This window comes from Elephantulus edwardii, unplaced genomic scaffold (assembly GCF_000299155.1).
Source record: "Elephantulus edwardii isolate Elephantulus edwardi_28Jun2011 unplaced genomic scaffold, EleEdw1.0 scaffold00011, whole genome shotgun sequence".
In the NCBI taxonomy this organism is placed as follows: Eukaryota; Metazoa; Chordata; class Mammalia; order Macroscelidea; family Macroscelididae; genus Elephantulus; species Elephantulus edwardii.
The window spans coordinates 23,414,138-23,432,327 of NW_006399761.1; the positions used below are offsets into that span (position 1 = coordinate 23,414,138).

General features: G+C 39.2%; 2 protein-coding genes and 1 pseudogene across 4 annotated transcripts in view; 1 reads left to right on the forward strand and 2 right to left on the reverse strand.

Annotated features, from left to right (window-relative positions):
- EHBP1 (EH domain binding protein 1) overlaps positions 1-18,190 on the reverse strand; it is a 411,111-nt gene that overhangs the window by 154,867 nt on the left and 238,054 nt on the right. The window lies entirely within an intron of this gene.
- On the forward strand, positions 7,929-9,246 carry LOC102852956 (annotated as a pseudogene).
- On the reverse strand, positions 13,618-14,451 carry LOC102869505 (60S ribosomal protein L7-like). The gene has a single exon (XM_006880982.1). It carries the CDS (start codon positions 14,449-14,451, stop codon positions 13,618-13,620), a length of 834 nt encoding a protein of 277 aa, XP_006881044.1.

Below are 18,190 nucleotides of genomic sequence, written 5' to 3' on the forward strand. Positions count from 1 at the left end.
AGAATAGCAAAGGGTAAAGTTTAGGTCTGTTGTTCGTAGGGATGCTACAGCAACAGTCAACCTGATGGCACTAAGAAACAACTCAATTCTTTAACTTGCTTTTTTATTTAATTTTGGATTGTTGTTGTTGTTGATTGCTATCAAGTTGAGCACAACTCATAGCAACCCTATGAACAAAAGACCTGATGCCTTTCTATAACTACTGTCATTTATCAAATGAATTTATGATTTATATTATAAATTTTGGATTATGCCTGAAAGAAAGATCTTGGGATCATGGCTCACTAAACTTTCTTTTCAAACAAAGCAGAGAACTCACCATGCTCGTGAGATCTTCTTTGATAAAAACATTACCTTTGACTATTGATTTAACACGCAATTGTGCTGAGCCTTCATCTACCTTCTCTAAGAATCAGTTTCTTTCTCAGGTAAAATGAAGTTACTAGTGGAGGTTGTGAGAATTCAAGGACATAATGGCTGTGATGCACTTAACACAGAATCTGATCTGACAATATACCGCTAGCAGAGGGAGCTCTGTCCACAGGGAGGTGCACTGTGCTGCTAACCACAGGTGGTACCTCCCTGGTGGTGTGAATGTGCCAGGAGCTCTGCAGGAGAAAGATGGGCCATATCCTGCTGTGCGACTTACAGCCTCAGAAACCCAATGGAGGATAGGTTAGGAATCGATTCTCCCTCAACAGCAAAGAGTGTGAGGCTGTATGTAATACAGCAATGCCTATGAGAACCAGGACTCGAAGAGGCTGCCTTGTTTTTCCAATTTCACCAAAATTTTTCCACATTTCACAGGATAACTTCAACAGTGAATGCTAAGGAGCTCTGGTGGCCTAGTGGTAAGAAACTATACTGCAATCCTGAAGCCACATGGTTCAAATCCACCAGCTGCTGCATAAGAGAAAGATGGGCAGTGGGGAATGCTAACAAACATTAATAAGAGTAGAGCTGAGATCAATTCTTTTGAAGCTATTTTAAAATGTAAAAACTGATGGAATACGCCTGAAGTCATCCCATAATAAGCATAAACCTGATACCACAGCCAAGCAAAATCATCACTCAACAAGAAAATTACAGACCATTAACACTGATGCAAAAATTTTCAATGAAATCCTAACCTGTAGAATCCAGCAGCATATAAAGAAAACATATACCATGGTCAAATGGGAGTAACATCAAGGATGGTTCAAAACAAGAAAAACAATCTGTGTAATCTACTATAAAAACAGAACCGAAGGAAAGGAATATGATCACGTCACCTGATGTAGAAAAGGCATTTGGTAAAATTTAACACCCTCTCTTGATTAAAATACTCAATACAATAGAAATTCCTCAACATAATTAAGACTATAAATACAAAATCAAGTGCCAAATTTCTCTCAGGAGAGAGAGACTGGAAAATTTTCTTCCTGCAAATGGGAACTGGACAAGGATGCTCTTGATCACCTCTCCTACTCACTACTGTATTGGAAGTTAAAGTAACTGCAAATAGGCCTCTCTTTGCAGATGAAATGATCCTACAGGTAGAAAATTCCAAAGAGTCAGGAAGGCAATTACCAGAATGAACAAAATGATTCAGCAAACTGGCAGAACAGAAGATAAACAGGCAGACATAGATAGATACAGATATCTACAGACATCTATATCTATATAGCTAGATGTATCTATATAGATATATCAGTAGGATTTCTCCACAGTAACCAAAGAGAACTCTGAACAGGAAATATGCAAAACAATGCCATTACAAGAGCCATCCAAAAGATGAAACACTTAGGAATAAATAGAACCAGAGACTTAAAAGACCTACCAAAAGCAAAGTGTAACAAGAATCCAAAAGAGAGCTATAAAAATAGAAGAATATACTATGTTCAGGGGGAGGGATTGAATAACAATGAAAGACTTTTTCTTTTACTTGTCGAAGAGAAGAGCGAACTGGGGAGGGGGGCGGTTGGGCAGGGAGAAAAGTGCAACAATGAATAAATGGAAATCCAAAGTCTTTGTAGACTTTCATTGAAATTAATAATAAAAAATAATAATTAAAAAGAATATACTATGTTTGTAGATAGGAAAGCTTTGACATAGGTAAAATGTCAATACCACTGAAAATTATCTATAGATATTAATTCAATCTTAATCCAGATTCCACCATCAGTCTTTAAAGAGATGCAAAAACTAATCAATTTTATATGAAAAGAGCCTCAAAATAAGCACAGGAAGGAAGTAGGAAGCCTTACACTTTAGAATCTCAAAACATACCACCACAGCAGCCCAAAGAGCCAGGCACAATGAGACACAGAGACCACTGCACACACTTAAGAACCCAGAAGTAAATCTGTCAACACAGGATAGTTGGTCTTTGACAAAGAGCCAAAATCCATTGCTGTTGTTGCTGTGTACTGTCAAGTCAGAAGTGACCCATAGCTGACCCTCCAGTGGGTTTTCAGAGGCAGTTAACTGCATGGGAGGAGAATGCCCATCCTTCTCCTGCAGATCAGCTGGTGGCCTCGAACCATGTGTCTTCAGGATTGCAGTGTAGTTTCCTGCCACTACCACTTACCAAAATCTATTCAATGGAGTAAAATATAGCTTCTTTGCCAAATTTTGCTGGTAAAACTGGCCATCAAGTTACAGAAAACTGTAGGAGAAAGATTGCACTAACAAACCTCAAACTATGCACAATATACAAAGACTAAATTCTACTGAATCACAGACTTAAATGTGATACCTAAAACTATAAAGATGATCAAATAAAAAAACTGAGGTAAACATAGGGGCCTGATCTATGGTCAAAATAAATTATCAAACAACTGAAAATTTATAAACAGCAGAAGCTAAACTGGACTAAGACTTTAAAAATTAAGTTCTTAGGTGTATATCAAAAGACTTCTCTCAGTGCTAACAGGCATAGATCAGTAGTAATGATATAAAATACAATGTATTTAAATGACTTTAAAATACAATGATTGTCTAAAATACAATGTACATGAATGACACAATGTATATAAGAATGATTGTTTCTCTGGAGCTTACATTGTCAATTTTTTAAAAAACAGAAAGAGAACCTACAGGTTGGGAAGAATATCGGCAATGACATATATCTAACAAGGGAATAATACTAATGACCCCAAAATTTCAATAACAAAAAGATAAACCACCCATTTAAAAAATAGGCAAAGGACATGAAAAGACATTTTACTAAAGACCACACTCATAACCATTACTTGTTATATGCCATCAAGTTAGAACCACCTCATAGCTGACCATCCCGCTTATTTTTAGAGGCCATAAAACACACAGGAGGAGAACTCATTCCATCTTTCTACAGCATTAGATTTTCGGAACAAAAACTGTAAAGTCAATTTTAAAAGCTCATCTAAAAACTGTACTTGACAAACTCAACAAAGAATGAAATAAACGGTAATATTTTTTCTTAAAAAAAAAGACAAGAATTTTCCAAGTAGTTCATTTTTGCAATTTGATTCAGATAAAACAGGCAAATGCCCCACCTTCTGTTAAATGTGCCAAAGAAACCTAAAAAATGAGACAGAGTACATGAAAGGAAAAATCCCGCGGGCTCTCACAAACCACAGTTTTCGAACCCTTTAGCACATGTCAGTGATTGGACAATTTACTGAGACACAGTTTTAACTCATCTGAGGCCCATTTTCCTAGTTAATATCTTAGGAGAGAACCCTCCAGCTATTTCAGCTTGCTCCTTAAAACCTGGCATGCTCTTTAAGGATCGAAGAGATGAATCTGAGCCAAATAAGCTTAATGATTTGTCCCACAAAGAACAGTGAAACCAGGCAAAACCCCACAGCTATACTTGTCCATTTTTACCAAAGCTGCCACCACAACCAACAAAACAGCTCATTTTTCCAGTCAGCAAAAACTCACTGAACACACATTACATGTTAGGGTTGACAAGATAATGGGGGGCAAAGTAAGTCCCTGTTTCTCTGGAGCTTACATTGTCATGAATGAGGAATTTAATAAATGGCTAAAGATCTTTTTATGTCATAAAACCACTAAAAATATGACATGGGGATTTAAGTAGAAAAAAATATCCTTAAAAGAGCTCTTTCTTCTCCCCAATGATGAGAATGCTGTAGCAGCTGCTTTACCAATTTTAAAATGTAACTTTTTATAAAAATATTATTTTGTGTGTGTGTACCATCAAATCTGATCTGACTGGTACAGTAGGAGATTGCCCCCCCTTCTCCAGTAGAGCATCTGGTGGATTCAAACTGCATACCTCTGGGATTGCAGTGCAATTTCTTGCCAGTAGGCCACCAGAGCTCCCTAAAATGTTACTTTAAAAACATGTTGAGGTGCAACCGCTCTGGAAAGTGGTATGGCACTTTCTCAAAAAGTTGCAAATATAGATACCATTTGACCCAGCAATTCCACTACTGGGAATATACCCCAAAGAGACCATAACTGCCACCCAAGCAGATATATGCACACCCATGTTTATCATGGGTTTGTTCACAATAGCAAAGAGTTGGAAACCACCTAAGTGCCCATCAACAAACGAATGGATAGAGAAGCTGTGGTATATTCGCACAATGGAATACTATGCTGCTCATGCAATATTATTCAAAATGGGTGACCCTCGAGGGCATTATGCTGAGTGAAGTATCTCAGTCACAAAAGGACAAAGGACAAATACTGCATGATGCCACTGTTGTAAAACAGGACTGACCTTGGAGTTAGGGGGAGACTGAGAAGGATGGGAGAAATAATGTGTACTGCATTGAAACAGATGAGGGAGAAAACTGTTTAAAAGGGATATGTGATTAGGTGTTTTTGTCATGATGGGAGTCCAGAGTGAAGGCTGCATAGTGGAGTGGACCTGGGGGGGGTGGGGAGAAGGATTGTAAAACAATGAAAAAATTTTTCTTTTACTTTACCAAGAGAGGACTGGGGGGAGTGGTTGGAAGGGAAAAAAAAATACAAAAATGAATGAATAAAAATCCAAAGTCTCTGTAAATTTTCACTGAAATTAATAAAAAAAAATTTAAAAAACATATTGAATAGAATTAAAATTTAACTAAGAACAAAAAACCATATTCAAGCTTTGAGTTGCAATACTGAAAAATGCCATGGGCAAAATCTTGAATGACCTAGGAATCATCAGAAGTTGTTATGTACTGTCGAATCGCTTGCGACTCATAGCGACCCTATGTACAACAGCCCTAAACCCTGCTCTATCCTGTGCCAATCATACTGCCTCTGACACACCCATCCCAATTACCCCAGTCACCGAATCAATCCATCTCATAGAGGGTCTTCCCCTCCTACGCTGTCTCTCCACCCTCCCAAGCATGATGTCCAAGGACTTCTCCTTCCTTACAATATGTTCAAACTATGTCAGACGAAGCCTCAGAATCCTTGCCTCCAAGGAGCAGCCTGGTCTAACCCTCTCCAGGATGAATCTGTTTGTTTTCTTGGCAATCCATGGTACATTCAATACTCTTCTCTAGCACCACAGCTCAAAGGCAGCAATTCTCCTTCTATCCTCCTTAGTCATTGTCCAACTCTCTGATGCATAACAAGAAATACACAGAGTCACCGAACCAAAAAGAATTGGTCAATACTGAAATATTTTAGGAAGCTGCTGTTGTTACGTGCCACTGAGTCAAGTATGACTCACAGTGAGCGACCCATGGACAAAAGACCTGAACCCTGCCGATCCCCACGTCTCTGACACACTTGAGCCCCTTGCTGCAGTAACCACATCAAGAGATCTCGTTGGGGGTCTTCCTCTCTTTTACTGACCCTCCATCCTTCCATGCATGATGTCCCCCTTCCAAAGAACAACCTCTGCTGGCAACCAGAGGATGAGAGATGAAGCTTCATCACCTTTACCTCCAAGGTCCACTTTTGCACCCTGTATGTCAGAGATGAGGAGGATGCTCCAGGATAGTACAGATTCATGGTTACTAGGGCTCTAGGAATTGAACTTGACTTGATGGTACCTACCAACAATAACATGGTTTAAATGGAATAATATGAGTTACCCCCATAAAATAATATATTATCTAATAATTTGGCCACAGGCTAAGAGTGCATTCATTTCTACCAACTCTACTCATTGCTGCTGAGTTGGAAACAACTCATAGGTGACCCCCCCATGCTTTTCAGAGTCTATAAATAACGAGGGAGGAGAGTGCTCGTTTTTCTCCTAAGGAGCAACTGGTGGATTTGAACCACTCACCTTTGAATCTAATTGGCAGTTCAACTCCCATTAAGCAATCAGAGCTCAATTACTTCAAGGATCTACAAATTCATCCCAATTCCAATCAGGAAATAGTCACTGTCCTAACTTGGTACAGCCTAACTATATCACTTTTAAAAGTACATGGACTGAAAGGTGCATAAAGTAGCACTTGGTTAAAATAAGATTTCACGAACTCACTTCAGAAAATTGTACCCCTTAGGTAAAGAGTAAGCCTGTAGTACACGGAGCAACGATTCACTTTTGGTGTACATCTCGGAATTTCTTTATCTTTTCATCTTTTGCTTTCAGCAAACCTCGCTTATATCCTAGAAGACTTACCAAGATGTATTTCCCCTGATGGCGCACAGCACACTTCTGCATTATCTAATTCAGCATGTACACAGCCATGAAGGTGTATGTAGTCCATTAGGAACTTGTGCTAATGCAAAGGTAGTGCCTCTCTTGAGCCTCAAACTGACGAGAGACTCTGTGGAGAAAGGTGGGCAATCTCCTTTATGCCATTTGTTGTTATTATATGCTGTTGAGTCACAGCGGCACTATGTATAACAGTCCTAGACCCTGCTCTATCCTGTGCCAATCTTATTATCTCTGACACACCCCATCACCCCAGTCACTGAATCAATCCATCTCACCAAGGGTCTTCCTCTCCTGCGCCATCCCTCTACCCTCCCAAGCATGACGTCCCTCTCCAAGGCCTGGCCCTTCCTTACAACATGCCCAAGTATGTCAGATGGAGCTTCAGAATCCTTGCCTCCAAGGAGCAGCCTAATTTCACCCTCTCCAGGACAAACTTGTTTGTTCTCTTTGCAACTTACAGACCCAGAAAACCTGCCAGAGGATCAGTCATGAGTCAGTTCCAACTTGACAATCAGAGAGAGGTCTAATCAACAAAAATAGAACGTGACCCTCTCAGATACCAGGGACTGTTCTAGGCACTTGAGAAGAAAGAAGTCAACAAAAAACCCAAATCGCCTGGACAAAATAGACATGGTTTTGAAGTGTTCATAAAGACAGATCATATTATGGGATAAAAAAAAATCTTGATTAATTAAAAAGTTAAATAATGGAAAATATATTTTCTAATTACAACAGAATAGAGTTGGAGTTCTTCCTTACACTATACACAGAAATGACTCCAAACAGCCAAAGAAACTTAAAGGTAGAAATTAAAACCATAAAACTTTTGTAGAGAACAAAGGGGTGAATCTTCACGACCTTGGGTTTGGCAGTAAGTTCTTTAATATGATACCAAAAGCAGGAAGAATAAAATAAAGACATAAATATAGCTTCAATAAAACGAAAATTTTAAAGGACCTTACCAAGAAAGCAAAAAGATAGCCAAAACAATATGAGAAATGATTTGTAAATCACATATTTCATAAGGGTCTGGTGTACAAAATTATATACACAAAATGAACAATTACTGCAACTAAATAGCAAGAAAAATTGAACAACTTGGCTTGGCCTGGTGTGATCACTGAGCTGAGCCTCAAGACAGCATGGCAGAATCCTTCAACTTCCGAATCCACTGTTTGCTTTGATTGGATGGTAACTCGCTGGAGGGTCAGCTCTGACTTGGTTCCAACACCAAGATGCCCAGTAACAACGCTGTATTAGTTTAGATCTGTCACACACTCCACCCTTTATCATGATGCTACAGGACACGGAGGAAATGGATAAAAACACTGGCGAGTAACTCAATAAAGCTCATGAAGCATTTCAACAGGCATGCACGCAAAGAGATTCTGCAATAAAAGAACTGCGCCCAAAGACTGAGAACGATGAGCAGAGAACTTGTGAGCACCAGGGACTTGTGAGCTGTCATTCAACAAACTAATTAATATTGATGGCTAAAATCAGCTACTTCTTGTGAAAGCCAGTTGAGATGGGACCAAAGACAAAGGTTTCCCACTGATGCCCGAGAGATTTTTGTTTTGCAGATAATGGCTATGATCCTCTGCTTGAAGACAGTGACTGGAGGAAGAACAATGTGACTCTTGATCTGCCACATGATAAAGTGTTATCAGAAATACCAAAAGAAAGCAGTTAAAGGTAAAAGAGAGATTTCTTCTCCTAGAAAAGAAACATCACCAAGGAGTCTTGGTATTCCTTTATTTCATGAAAGGGATTACAAAGAGAAGACATTCTGGGATCTGAGGGAAGAATTTCATAGGATATGCATGTGAGCAAAAGCACAGAAAGAAGACTTAAGCAAACTTAATGTACCAGATATGGCAACTGAAACACAGTGCTCTGTGCTTATACAGGGTACAGATAAAACTGATACACAAGCAGCGCTATATAAGCCTCAGGCAAAAGATGGCATAAATAGAGATGCACCATGCAGCACATCTGTCACACCTGAAGGACTGGGCCGAGATGAAGAAGATACCGACTTCGAATCACTTTCTAAGTCAATGTCAAGTTTCCACTTCTGGGCACTGACTCTCCTCTCCTGCATAGCACTCGAGAGAGACCCAGAGTCCTTGGTCCTGCCACATCTGAGACAACGCACCAGGACAAATTTAATATGGAGCTCAGAAACAACCCAGGAAACTTGGTTAAAACAGAAGAAACTTTTGACAAGCAGGGAATTGAGCCCATAGCTTCAGCTACACAAAACCTTAAAACAACTGACAAAGTAAAACCTTCATATCTTAGAAACAAGTGTGTTAGGACAAATCTATATAAAGCCCCATGTCTGCCACCTGGAAACCATGTCCATGTAAATACATTCTCACACCAGGGTCCTTCTGTCGGATAAACCTTTCCCCCCCATTTGATTCCTCAAGAAGAGCTATCTGAGAACCACAGCAGCCTGTCTGGAAGTCCTATCCTCATCAAGACAGTAACTTACTAAGTGGTATAGACACAGAAGTGAATATACCTCAAGTATGTGAATTCTGTCAAGCAGTTTTCCCACCACCCATTACATCTGGCGGGGGTATTTCCTCCAGCATCTTAATTCACACTTTAATGAGGAAACTTAAAATATCAGGTTCTATGAAATGATCCGGGGTTGAAGCTCTGTCTCACATATTTTGGGCATGTGGCCTGGAGGGGCCAGTCCTTAGAGAAGGACATCATGCTCAGAAGGGTGGAGGGACAGCACAGGAGAAGACGACCTTGGATGAGAGATGGATTGATACAGTGACTGGGGCAATGGAAGTAAGTGTGTCAGAATTCCTGAGGCTGGCTCTGGACAGGGAAGGCTTCAGAGCTGTTGTACATAGCGTCACTAAGAGACTCAGGTAACTCGACAGCACATAACAACAGCAACAATTCTATAAATATTTGATTGTAAACTTATCTCAAGGACGTTCATAGAAAAATTTAGCATTGCAGCTATTTGAGGTGTTTTTCCTAAACTTCAATTTGGTAACTTTGTTATCTTTTAAAAGATCATTCTGTACAAATCTGTAATTAATTGTATTCTTGTTTATAGTGTTATTACCATAATTCAAAATTAAGTATGTGACTTATAAAGTTGTATAATCATAATTTTTTAAAAAACCCCAAACAACTAAATTTTTAAAAAAAACAAAGAATTTGAGTAGATACATAAAAGGTTAGCAAGAGAATAAAAAGATGTTTAATGTCATGAGTTACTAGCAAAATTCAGATCAAAACCATAATAATAATGAAATATTTAAAATGAAAATGAGTGTTGGTGAGGATGTGGAGAAATTAGAATCCATGTGCATTGCTGGTAGTGGTTCAGATACTGTGAAATATGGTTTGGCAGTTTCTCAAAAAGTGATATACAGCAATTCTATGCTTCAATGATTATACTCTTTAATATTTAAAAAGAACTGAACAAGGATTCAAGTGGTACATACATGTACATGCACGCTCACAGCAGTGCTATTCACAATAGCTAAAGGGTAACCAGCAGCCCAAATGCCCATCAACAGATTCCATTTTTTTCTTTTTTATTATTACTTTTATTATTATTATTATTATTATTATTTTCAATGAACATTTACAGAGATAGTACATTTCCATTCATTCATTGTTGCACTTTTCTCCCCGCCCACCCCCACCCCCAGTTCGCTCTTCTTTAAAAGCAAAAGAAAAATTCCTTCATTGATATACAATCCCCCTGCACACCCCCACCCCCACCCACTCCACTCTGCAACCCTCATTCCAATCTCTTATGATAATCATAAGGCCCTAAAATATATCAACAGATTCTATTCTTTAATCCACAAGATTAGCAGGGTGGCAAGATTATCAATGGGAAAATATCAATAATATGTCTTTCTCTCGTCAAAGAACAATCAGCAAGTACAGTATTTAAAAGCTATCCACCACTTTTCCAGGAATATAGAGTAGAAACATTATTCCTTCATCTCCAGACTAACATCATTGCTCTTCAGTACTCTTGAGAGGTCTGTGACAGCAAACTTTGTTCATGCAATTTGTCTTTTTATTTCCTGGCTGCTGGTTCCAAAGGTGCTGAGTGTACAGCCAAGCAAACTAAAGCTGTTCACAATCTCAATCTCTTCACCATCTATCATGATGCTGACAATCGGCCCAGAGATGAGAATCTTTTTTTTTTCCCTTGATGTTGAGCTTCAATCCATATTGAAGGCTGTAGTCCTCTTGACCACCTGCTTCAAGTGCTTCTGGTCCTCTTAAGTTTCAGCAAGCAGGGTTGTGTCATCTGCATAATGCAGATTGTTGATGAGTCTACCTCCAATCCTGATGCCACATTTCTCCTCATAGAGCCCAGCCTCCCAGATAATCTGTTCCGCATATAGATGTCAGTCTGAAGACTAAGGTGAGCCTGGTCCAGGCCATGATCTTTGCAATTCATTTCTATGCATTGGAAAGCTGGACAATGACTAGGGATGACAAAAGGAGAATTGATACCTGTGGTGCTGAATAGAATGTATCATGGACTGCTAGGAGAACAAACATGTTTGTCCTAGAGAGTGAGACAAGGCTGCTCCTTGGAGTCAAGGATTCTGAAGCTTCGTCTGACATACTTTGGGCATGTTGCAAGGTGGAACCAGTCCTTGGAGAGGGACATCAAGCTTGCGGGGGTGGCAAAACAGTGCAAAAGAGGAGACCCTCAAAGAGATGGACTGATTTCAGTGACTGGGTAATGGGGATAGGTGTGCTAAAGACAGTAAGATTGGAAAAGGCTAAAGCAGGTTTTAGGGCTTTTGTACACAGGGTTGCTGTTGAGTAGCAGGTGACTTTACAGCACAAAACAGCAACATTATTCCTATTCCTCCTTCTATGTATGACTACACCCTCTGGACATTAGATATAAAACAAACATGGCCCCAAAATATGAACAAATGTAAGATGCTGAAATGTGAAGGGAAGAAAGGAAGCTGAGGGACTCTGGAACCCACAGAACAAACAGCACAATGAGACCCTGGGCTTTTCTTTTGCTTCATATACTCCTGATCGCAGAGCAGGAATGCTGATGTGCACATATGCACACAAACCTTACAGATTTCTCTCTCTCTCTCTCTACTGTCAACTGGTCCACGCCTCCATCACCACAAGCTCAGATTACTATTTACGTTCCCATTCTCTCCTGCTTTTACCACCTCTAGCCATTTTCACAAAAATGAGTCATCTTTTAAAGCATATATTTAATAAAGCCATTTCCCTGCAGGAAACCCAATCACTGACCACTTCTTTTGGGATCGATTACAAAATCCACGACATGGCCCTCAAAAGCCTTGCCCGTTCTAGCCTCTGCCTAGTTCTCAGCTTCACCTTGTGCATTCGGCTCCCGCCACGCTGCTCCCTCGTGTTGTTCTCTCAGGATAAACAGTCCGTTTCCTCCACTGTCTAACCAGCTGTCTTACACTCCTCTTTCAGATCTCAGCACAAATATCACTTCCGTGCAGAAGCTTTTTATAAGCCTCAATATAAATTTCTATTCCAAGACCTTTATCCTTACGATTGCCTCTGTCAGAGAAACTCTTTCTCCATTTAGTTAAATTCTTTACACCACTTAGGAACCTACTTAAATATCATCTCAGAAAGCAGGCTCAGGACTACCCGTTTAAAGTACTACCACTCTATAATAACTTTTCAGCCTCTTGATTTCCTTTTATTTCTAATCAAATTGGAAAAGAACTTTTGTTTAGGTATTTGTAATCTGTCTACCCCCTAGGCTGAACTGTCCCCAAGGGCTTGGAGTTTGCCTGGATCACTACTCCACTCACATCCTATTATTCAGGAACCTGTTGCATGAAGTTAGATCAGTCTGGTAGGGAAGAGAGACATTCGAAGAAGCAATTAGAAGTATGCCGTTGTTCTTGGGCGCCACTGAGCTGAGTACGTTGCAGATGGCCCCTGTGAACAATGGATCTGCCCCTGCCCTGTCCTGTGCCTTCCTCATCAGCTTCAATGTGCTTATGTCCACTGTCAGTCACCGTGTCAATCATCTCATCGAGGGTCTTCTGCTTCACTGATCCTCCTCCTTTCCAAGCACGATGTCCTTTACCAAGGGCTAACTCCTCAGAGGCCCAAAGGGTATTAGATAAAGTTTCCCTATCCTTCCCTATCCTGTCTCCAAGGCAGGGAAGTGAACGACAGGATGCAGGCTGACGTGAGGGTTTCTGTGTTTGTGGTCCAGGAAGGACTCCGAAGGAAGCATCCCAGGTAGATTGTAAGGAACAGGTAGGAAGGAGTGCTGCCACTGATTCGGGCCCATGTGTAGTGGGCATGACATGGGAGAGAAAGCACGTGAAGGGAAAGGTAAACCCTAGAGAGGGATCGCTGCACAGTGCCCAGGGGAGGGAGGATCAGGCTGCTTCTCTTGCTCAGAATGTTCCTCCCCTCCATTTGTGTGTCTCAGTTTTATCCCACCGGGTAGAACTGAGATGGTAATAGATTCAGATGTCATTCTCCCTATAAAATCTTCCTTTCTTCTCAAAGTCCATGTCATACTCCATATTTCAGTTTCTTATGGCATTTTACTGTCTCTGTCTCTGGTGGCCTTGTGGTAAGTGGCCCAGTGGTAAGAAGTTGTGCTGCAATCCAAAAGGCATGCAGTTCGAATCCACTAGCTGCTCCACTGGAGGATGGAAAATGTATTTCTGTGTGGTTGGTTCTGACTTGAAAGCACACAACCACAACATCACTTCTATTTTATACTTATTTGATGACTGCACATGTTTTATTTACCTTACAATATTTTATGCACTGTTTGCAGTAAAAATTGCAAAAAGACACCATAAAATGGATTGGAAAGATCTATATCTATGTCTATGTCTAACTTTTGTTGGCAATGACAGTGGGAAGATAGGTTTATATTTTTTTTTTCCTTCAATTTGAAAGCACTGTTTTATTAACTGACCAGATTACAAAAAAGAATCATGGCTGATACCTTAGTTCATTCTTCTGATAAGTCTGTTGATCTGGTCTTCCCGGTTGCCAGCATCTCCACCTTCTACAAAATGAGTGGTCTTTTTCTTCATTCCACCTCGTGGAGAAGATAATTTGAATGGCCACAAGAAGTTGTTTGCTTCCTTGAAGTGTTTGCCAACAGTATAGATCTCATGAATCAGATCCTCCATGCAGATGATACCATATTTACCAAGAGATTGTGCAATCAAAGTGTTGTCTGTCAGAGCAATTCGCTTCTTATCAATTTTGCCATAACCACGCTTATAAATCAGTTCATTGACAGACTTCAGGTTTGGGTATCCCCATGCAATATATGGTTCCACAATCCTCAACATGTTAATTGAAGCTTTGTTGAGTTTAACAAAGGTGCCATTGAAGATCTGGCGAAGGAGCTGTAACACCTTACGAACCTTTGGGCTCACACCATTGATACCTCTGATCCTGATGACGAATGCCAGCTTGGGTTCTGCGGGTACATAGAAGTTGCCAGCTTTCCTTGCCATCCGAGCCATCCGAATCTCAGTTCTGTACATCTGCCTGTATTCTTTGTGATAGTGCTTAGCTTTTTCATAGATAAGCTTCCTTCTTGCCTTTTGAAGCATTTTTTGAGCAAACTTCTTTCTAAGGCGCTTGACCCTTAATTCTGCGAAATTCCTTCGCTTTTTCTTAAGGGTTTCTGGCACTGCAGGAACCTTCTTTTTCTTCTCCACGGCAGCCTCCACGGTTCCAAGCGGAAAGTAAGAAAGGAGGTTTATATTTTTAAATGACTGTCTAAACCACAGGGTGGGGCCACGGTGAAAAACCAAACCTGCCATCCTAGTGTCTATTCTCATTTAGACACACAGGACAGAGGAGAACTACTCTAAATTTGTAATTTTTTATGGAAGCAGATACCCATGTTTTCCTCCCTTGGAGTGGTTTGAACCCTGATCTTCCAGTTCGCAGGTGCGATGCATCAAGGCTCCTACAGATTAGAGAGAGGGACCTTCCTAAAAGTATTTGGGGTATTAGATGAAGAGAACCTGGGCTGACTTCCCCCTCAACATGTTTGAGGACCGACCCAGCGGTAGTTAACCAGTCCCCCCACATGTATTCATCCCCCACCTATATTTACACAAGCACCACAGACATTTTTAGAGTTAACCACCTCACCGATTCTTGTGCTGATAGCAATTTATTGCTACACTGTTCATTGAGTCTGAGCACTTTCTACAGCACTCCTTTTGGATTTAGCATGTAATTTTAATAAACCAAACAGAAATAACCATTTCATTATTCATATTTTTCCTCGTAAAATTCCCCACTAAGCCCTCTAAACAACTTTCAGTTATTAATAGTTGAAGCATAAAATTATCCCTTTGTCTCAAATGCTTCTTTATGCATTTTGGTTCTTTTTACAGCTCAAAGATTACTCATTACCGCAGCCCACAATAGCTCACTTAGGGGACTAATACTATCAGGAAGCAGAGAAGCCTGGCGCCAAATCAGCCAGCTCTTTCAGGAGGCACATTTAGTACATAATAGACACCAAGGAGTAGATTTGATTTTAAATTAAATCATCTGAAAAGAGAAGCCACACTGCAGTCCAATATTTTAAAAACAAATCAACTTCATTTCCACATAAAACAAAAAAGATAAGTCAAGTGATTTATGCATAATAACTATTTAAAATCCTCCCACACATTATCAGAAACTACCTAGAATCTCTCATCCTCTATACTATTTTGAAGTCTTTTGCTATTTTATATTTAGAACCTAATACAGTAATTTGCACAAATCCTGCGCAGTTTTACATTGTTAAAATAAAAAACGTAACATAGATGATAGCAGAAAGATGTAGTGCTCATGATGTCATTTTAAATAATTTTTATTTCCTTAACCATATCCACACTTAGCTAATCACATTTTTGAGTGTGTATGTCTACATTTTTGAAAATTCTATCCTTGTAACAAAGAGAACCAAGTTAGTTTTAAAGAAAACATTTACTTACAGAAAAATGATTTTAAATGTGCAAAATAATTCCACCAAAATTATAAAAGGCTTAGAGAAACAACCTCGACTAATTTTACTTCTTCCTGTGTTTTTGATATTCTGAAAATTTCTTTTTCCCCACCTCCCATTAAGCCCTCCACCTAGGCCAACAGTACATCAACAATCCTTCCACGTTCAAAGTCGGCTACATCTGTTGCTCTTTCCCATTGTTGAAAATTCCTGCCTTAATCCTATTTGACTTTATTCATACAAAGGTCATCTTGAATTCAACAAATGGTGCGGTATGGCAAAGCACACTGTTGAACATGGCTAAAACCCCCTCTCTTGTGGACTTGAGGGTCATGTGCTCACAGGAACCCAGATGGGTCGTACGCAGGCCTCCAATCTCAAAGCCGTTGATGATATATGTTACTACCATAAGGTTGGCACAGGATAGAGCACAGTTCAGAGCTGTTGTGCACAGGGTCGCTATGAGTCGCAAGCAACTCAACAACACACAACAACCACCATCTTTGCTAACTAAGCATTGTAATAATTATAATCATCTCACTTTTTAGTAATAGCTTGTTCATATTTATTGCTATTTCCCCCCTAAGCCAAGTATTTGAATGTTCATACTACTAACCATGCCTCTCTTTATAAATATGAATTAACTCAACACGTGTACATTAGCCCTATTATTACCATTCATTTTAGCAAATATAAGCCTTTTTTTAGCTGCTGTTTCCTTCTCTAAAGAATGACACTTTCAACTCTTTTAATTCTCTAAACCTGCCAAATAAAATTAAATTATTGTATCCAATTTTTTTAAAAGTCAGTCCTGAATTTTAATAAGCAACAAAGTATATGGGCTGGGTTTGGTCTCAAAACTCTTGTTTTAATAGGTGCTGATTATGAGGTACAACAACTGTACTATATTATGCCAACGGCCTTTTTCTTTAAGCTAAATATTCACTCTAATCCATAATTTATTACCATGCACATATGTACCTGACCAAAACAAGAACATTAGGAAGAAGATTAAAGAACTTAACTAAAGAAAGATTTATGAGGTGAAGATAATAGTTTTTAATATGCTCATAACTCATCATGAATAAAATATGAAAATGCTTAACTGATAGTTATTTATGTTCAAGCTAAGAATTATAGTTGCTAATTTAAGATGGATGGGTAATCTCTTCCTGCACAATGTACAGCCTCTGAAAGTGATTTGTACCTTCTGAAAACCTGCTGGAGGGTCAGCTATGAGTATGGTCTTACTGAACGGTAATGAGGTGAGGAAGTCCAGGCAGTTTCAAAGAAGCAAGGATGAGGCCCTTGTTATTTGTATGCCTTACTAAGAAAAAGAACCTCTTTTAGTAAAATGCCATACTGTGTTGTCGGCTTTGGATGGATTTTCAATATAAAGCAAAAGTGAATATAAGATTTTAAAAAAATATCACTTAGCTACTTACCTTTTAAATTTAAATGGCTGCCTGACACCTTATCACCGTTTTATAACTTACTTAATACAGAAGATAATTTAACATGTATTTTTATATTGACAGACAAAAATGATTTTTCATGTTTATACAAAGCACTGTAACTATAAACTGAGAACATAATTTATCATCAAATTCATAAGTACATTTTACTATAATTTCTTAAGTTCTAATAGACAAAAACTCCTGTCAAAATTTAAAAAATTTAAATATAAAAGTCCCTCATTTAAAATAATTTACCTCATGTGAAAAAAATACTACTTTTTGAAAATGAATTTTTTTTTCAATTGTTTGGTTTTTTATTAAAGAGTAACTTTTTAAAAAAACACACACCACCCATGTTCTTTACCAGACCTTGTAATTGCTGTTGGTTTTTAAATATTAACTCTTAATTTAAATTTTTTTCTTATGCTGATAGTGGCGTAAGTACATAACACATAAGTACAGCACACAACATCAGTTTTCATTTTAATTGCAGTATTTCACAAAAACCCAATTAGACCTTACTAACCCCAGAAAAAGGCAAATCGATATTTAACAATTAATCCCAATATTTGTGTACAGGCACACGTTTCAGATGTGGAGAAGAAAAAGTGGAATAAGAAACAAAATTCATCCTAAACCAGTAGAAGTGTGTAGTGCAAGGCATCACAGAAGTGACTGGTGATCATACCAAGAGGTGGGTGTGAAAGGGAGGGTTTGACCTGGTGGCCGCATGTGCAAGGATTGGGGAGGTAGCAGGAAAAGAGTGGACATACGTGCTTGGGGTGTGTGGGCAGTCAATGTATTGTTATTTCTGTAAGGGAAGTTTCTTTCACCTGCTAGATTAAAATACTTGTCTGTCAGATATTCTTCTAACAGTGAATATCCAGGAAGAAGGATTGGCCATCCACTTCTGAAATATAACTGGCCTTTGAAAACCCTATGTACATACCTTCCCCCTTCCCCTTCTCGGAAACCCAGCCCCCTCACCCCTCACCCACCCCAGAGCCCCGATAACCGTTTTGGTTTTGGAGATGCCTTAGATCCAACCATTGATGGTGGAACTATGCCAAGATTTACAGCTTGCTGCTTTGAGAG

Bases quoted from the DNA above. Each gene is read 5' to 3' on its own strand.
- LOC102869505 (XM_006880982.1), bottom strand. From the start codon at position 14,451: ATGGCAGGTTTGGTTTTTCACCGTGGCCCCACCCTGTGGTTTAGACAG.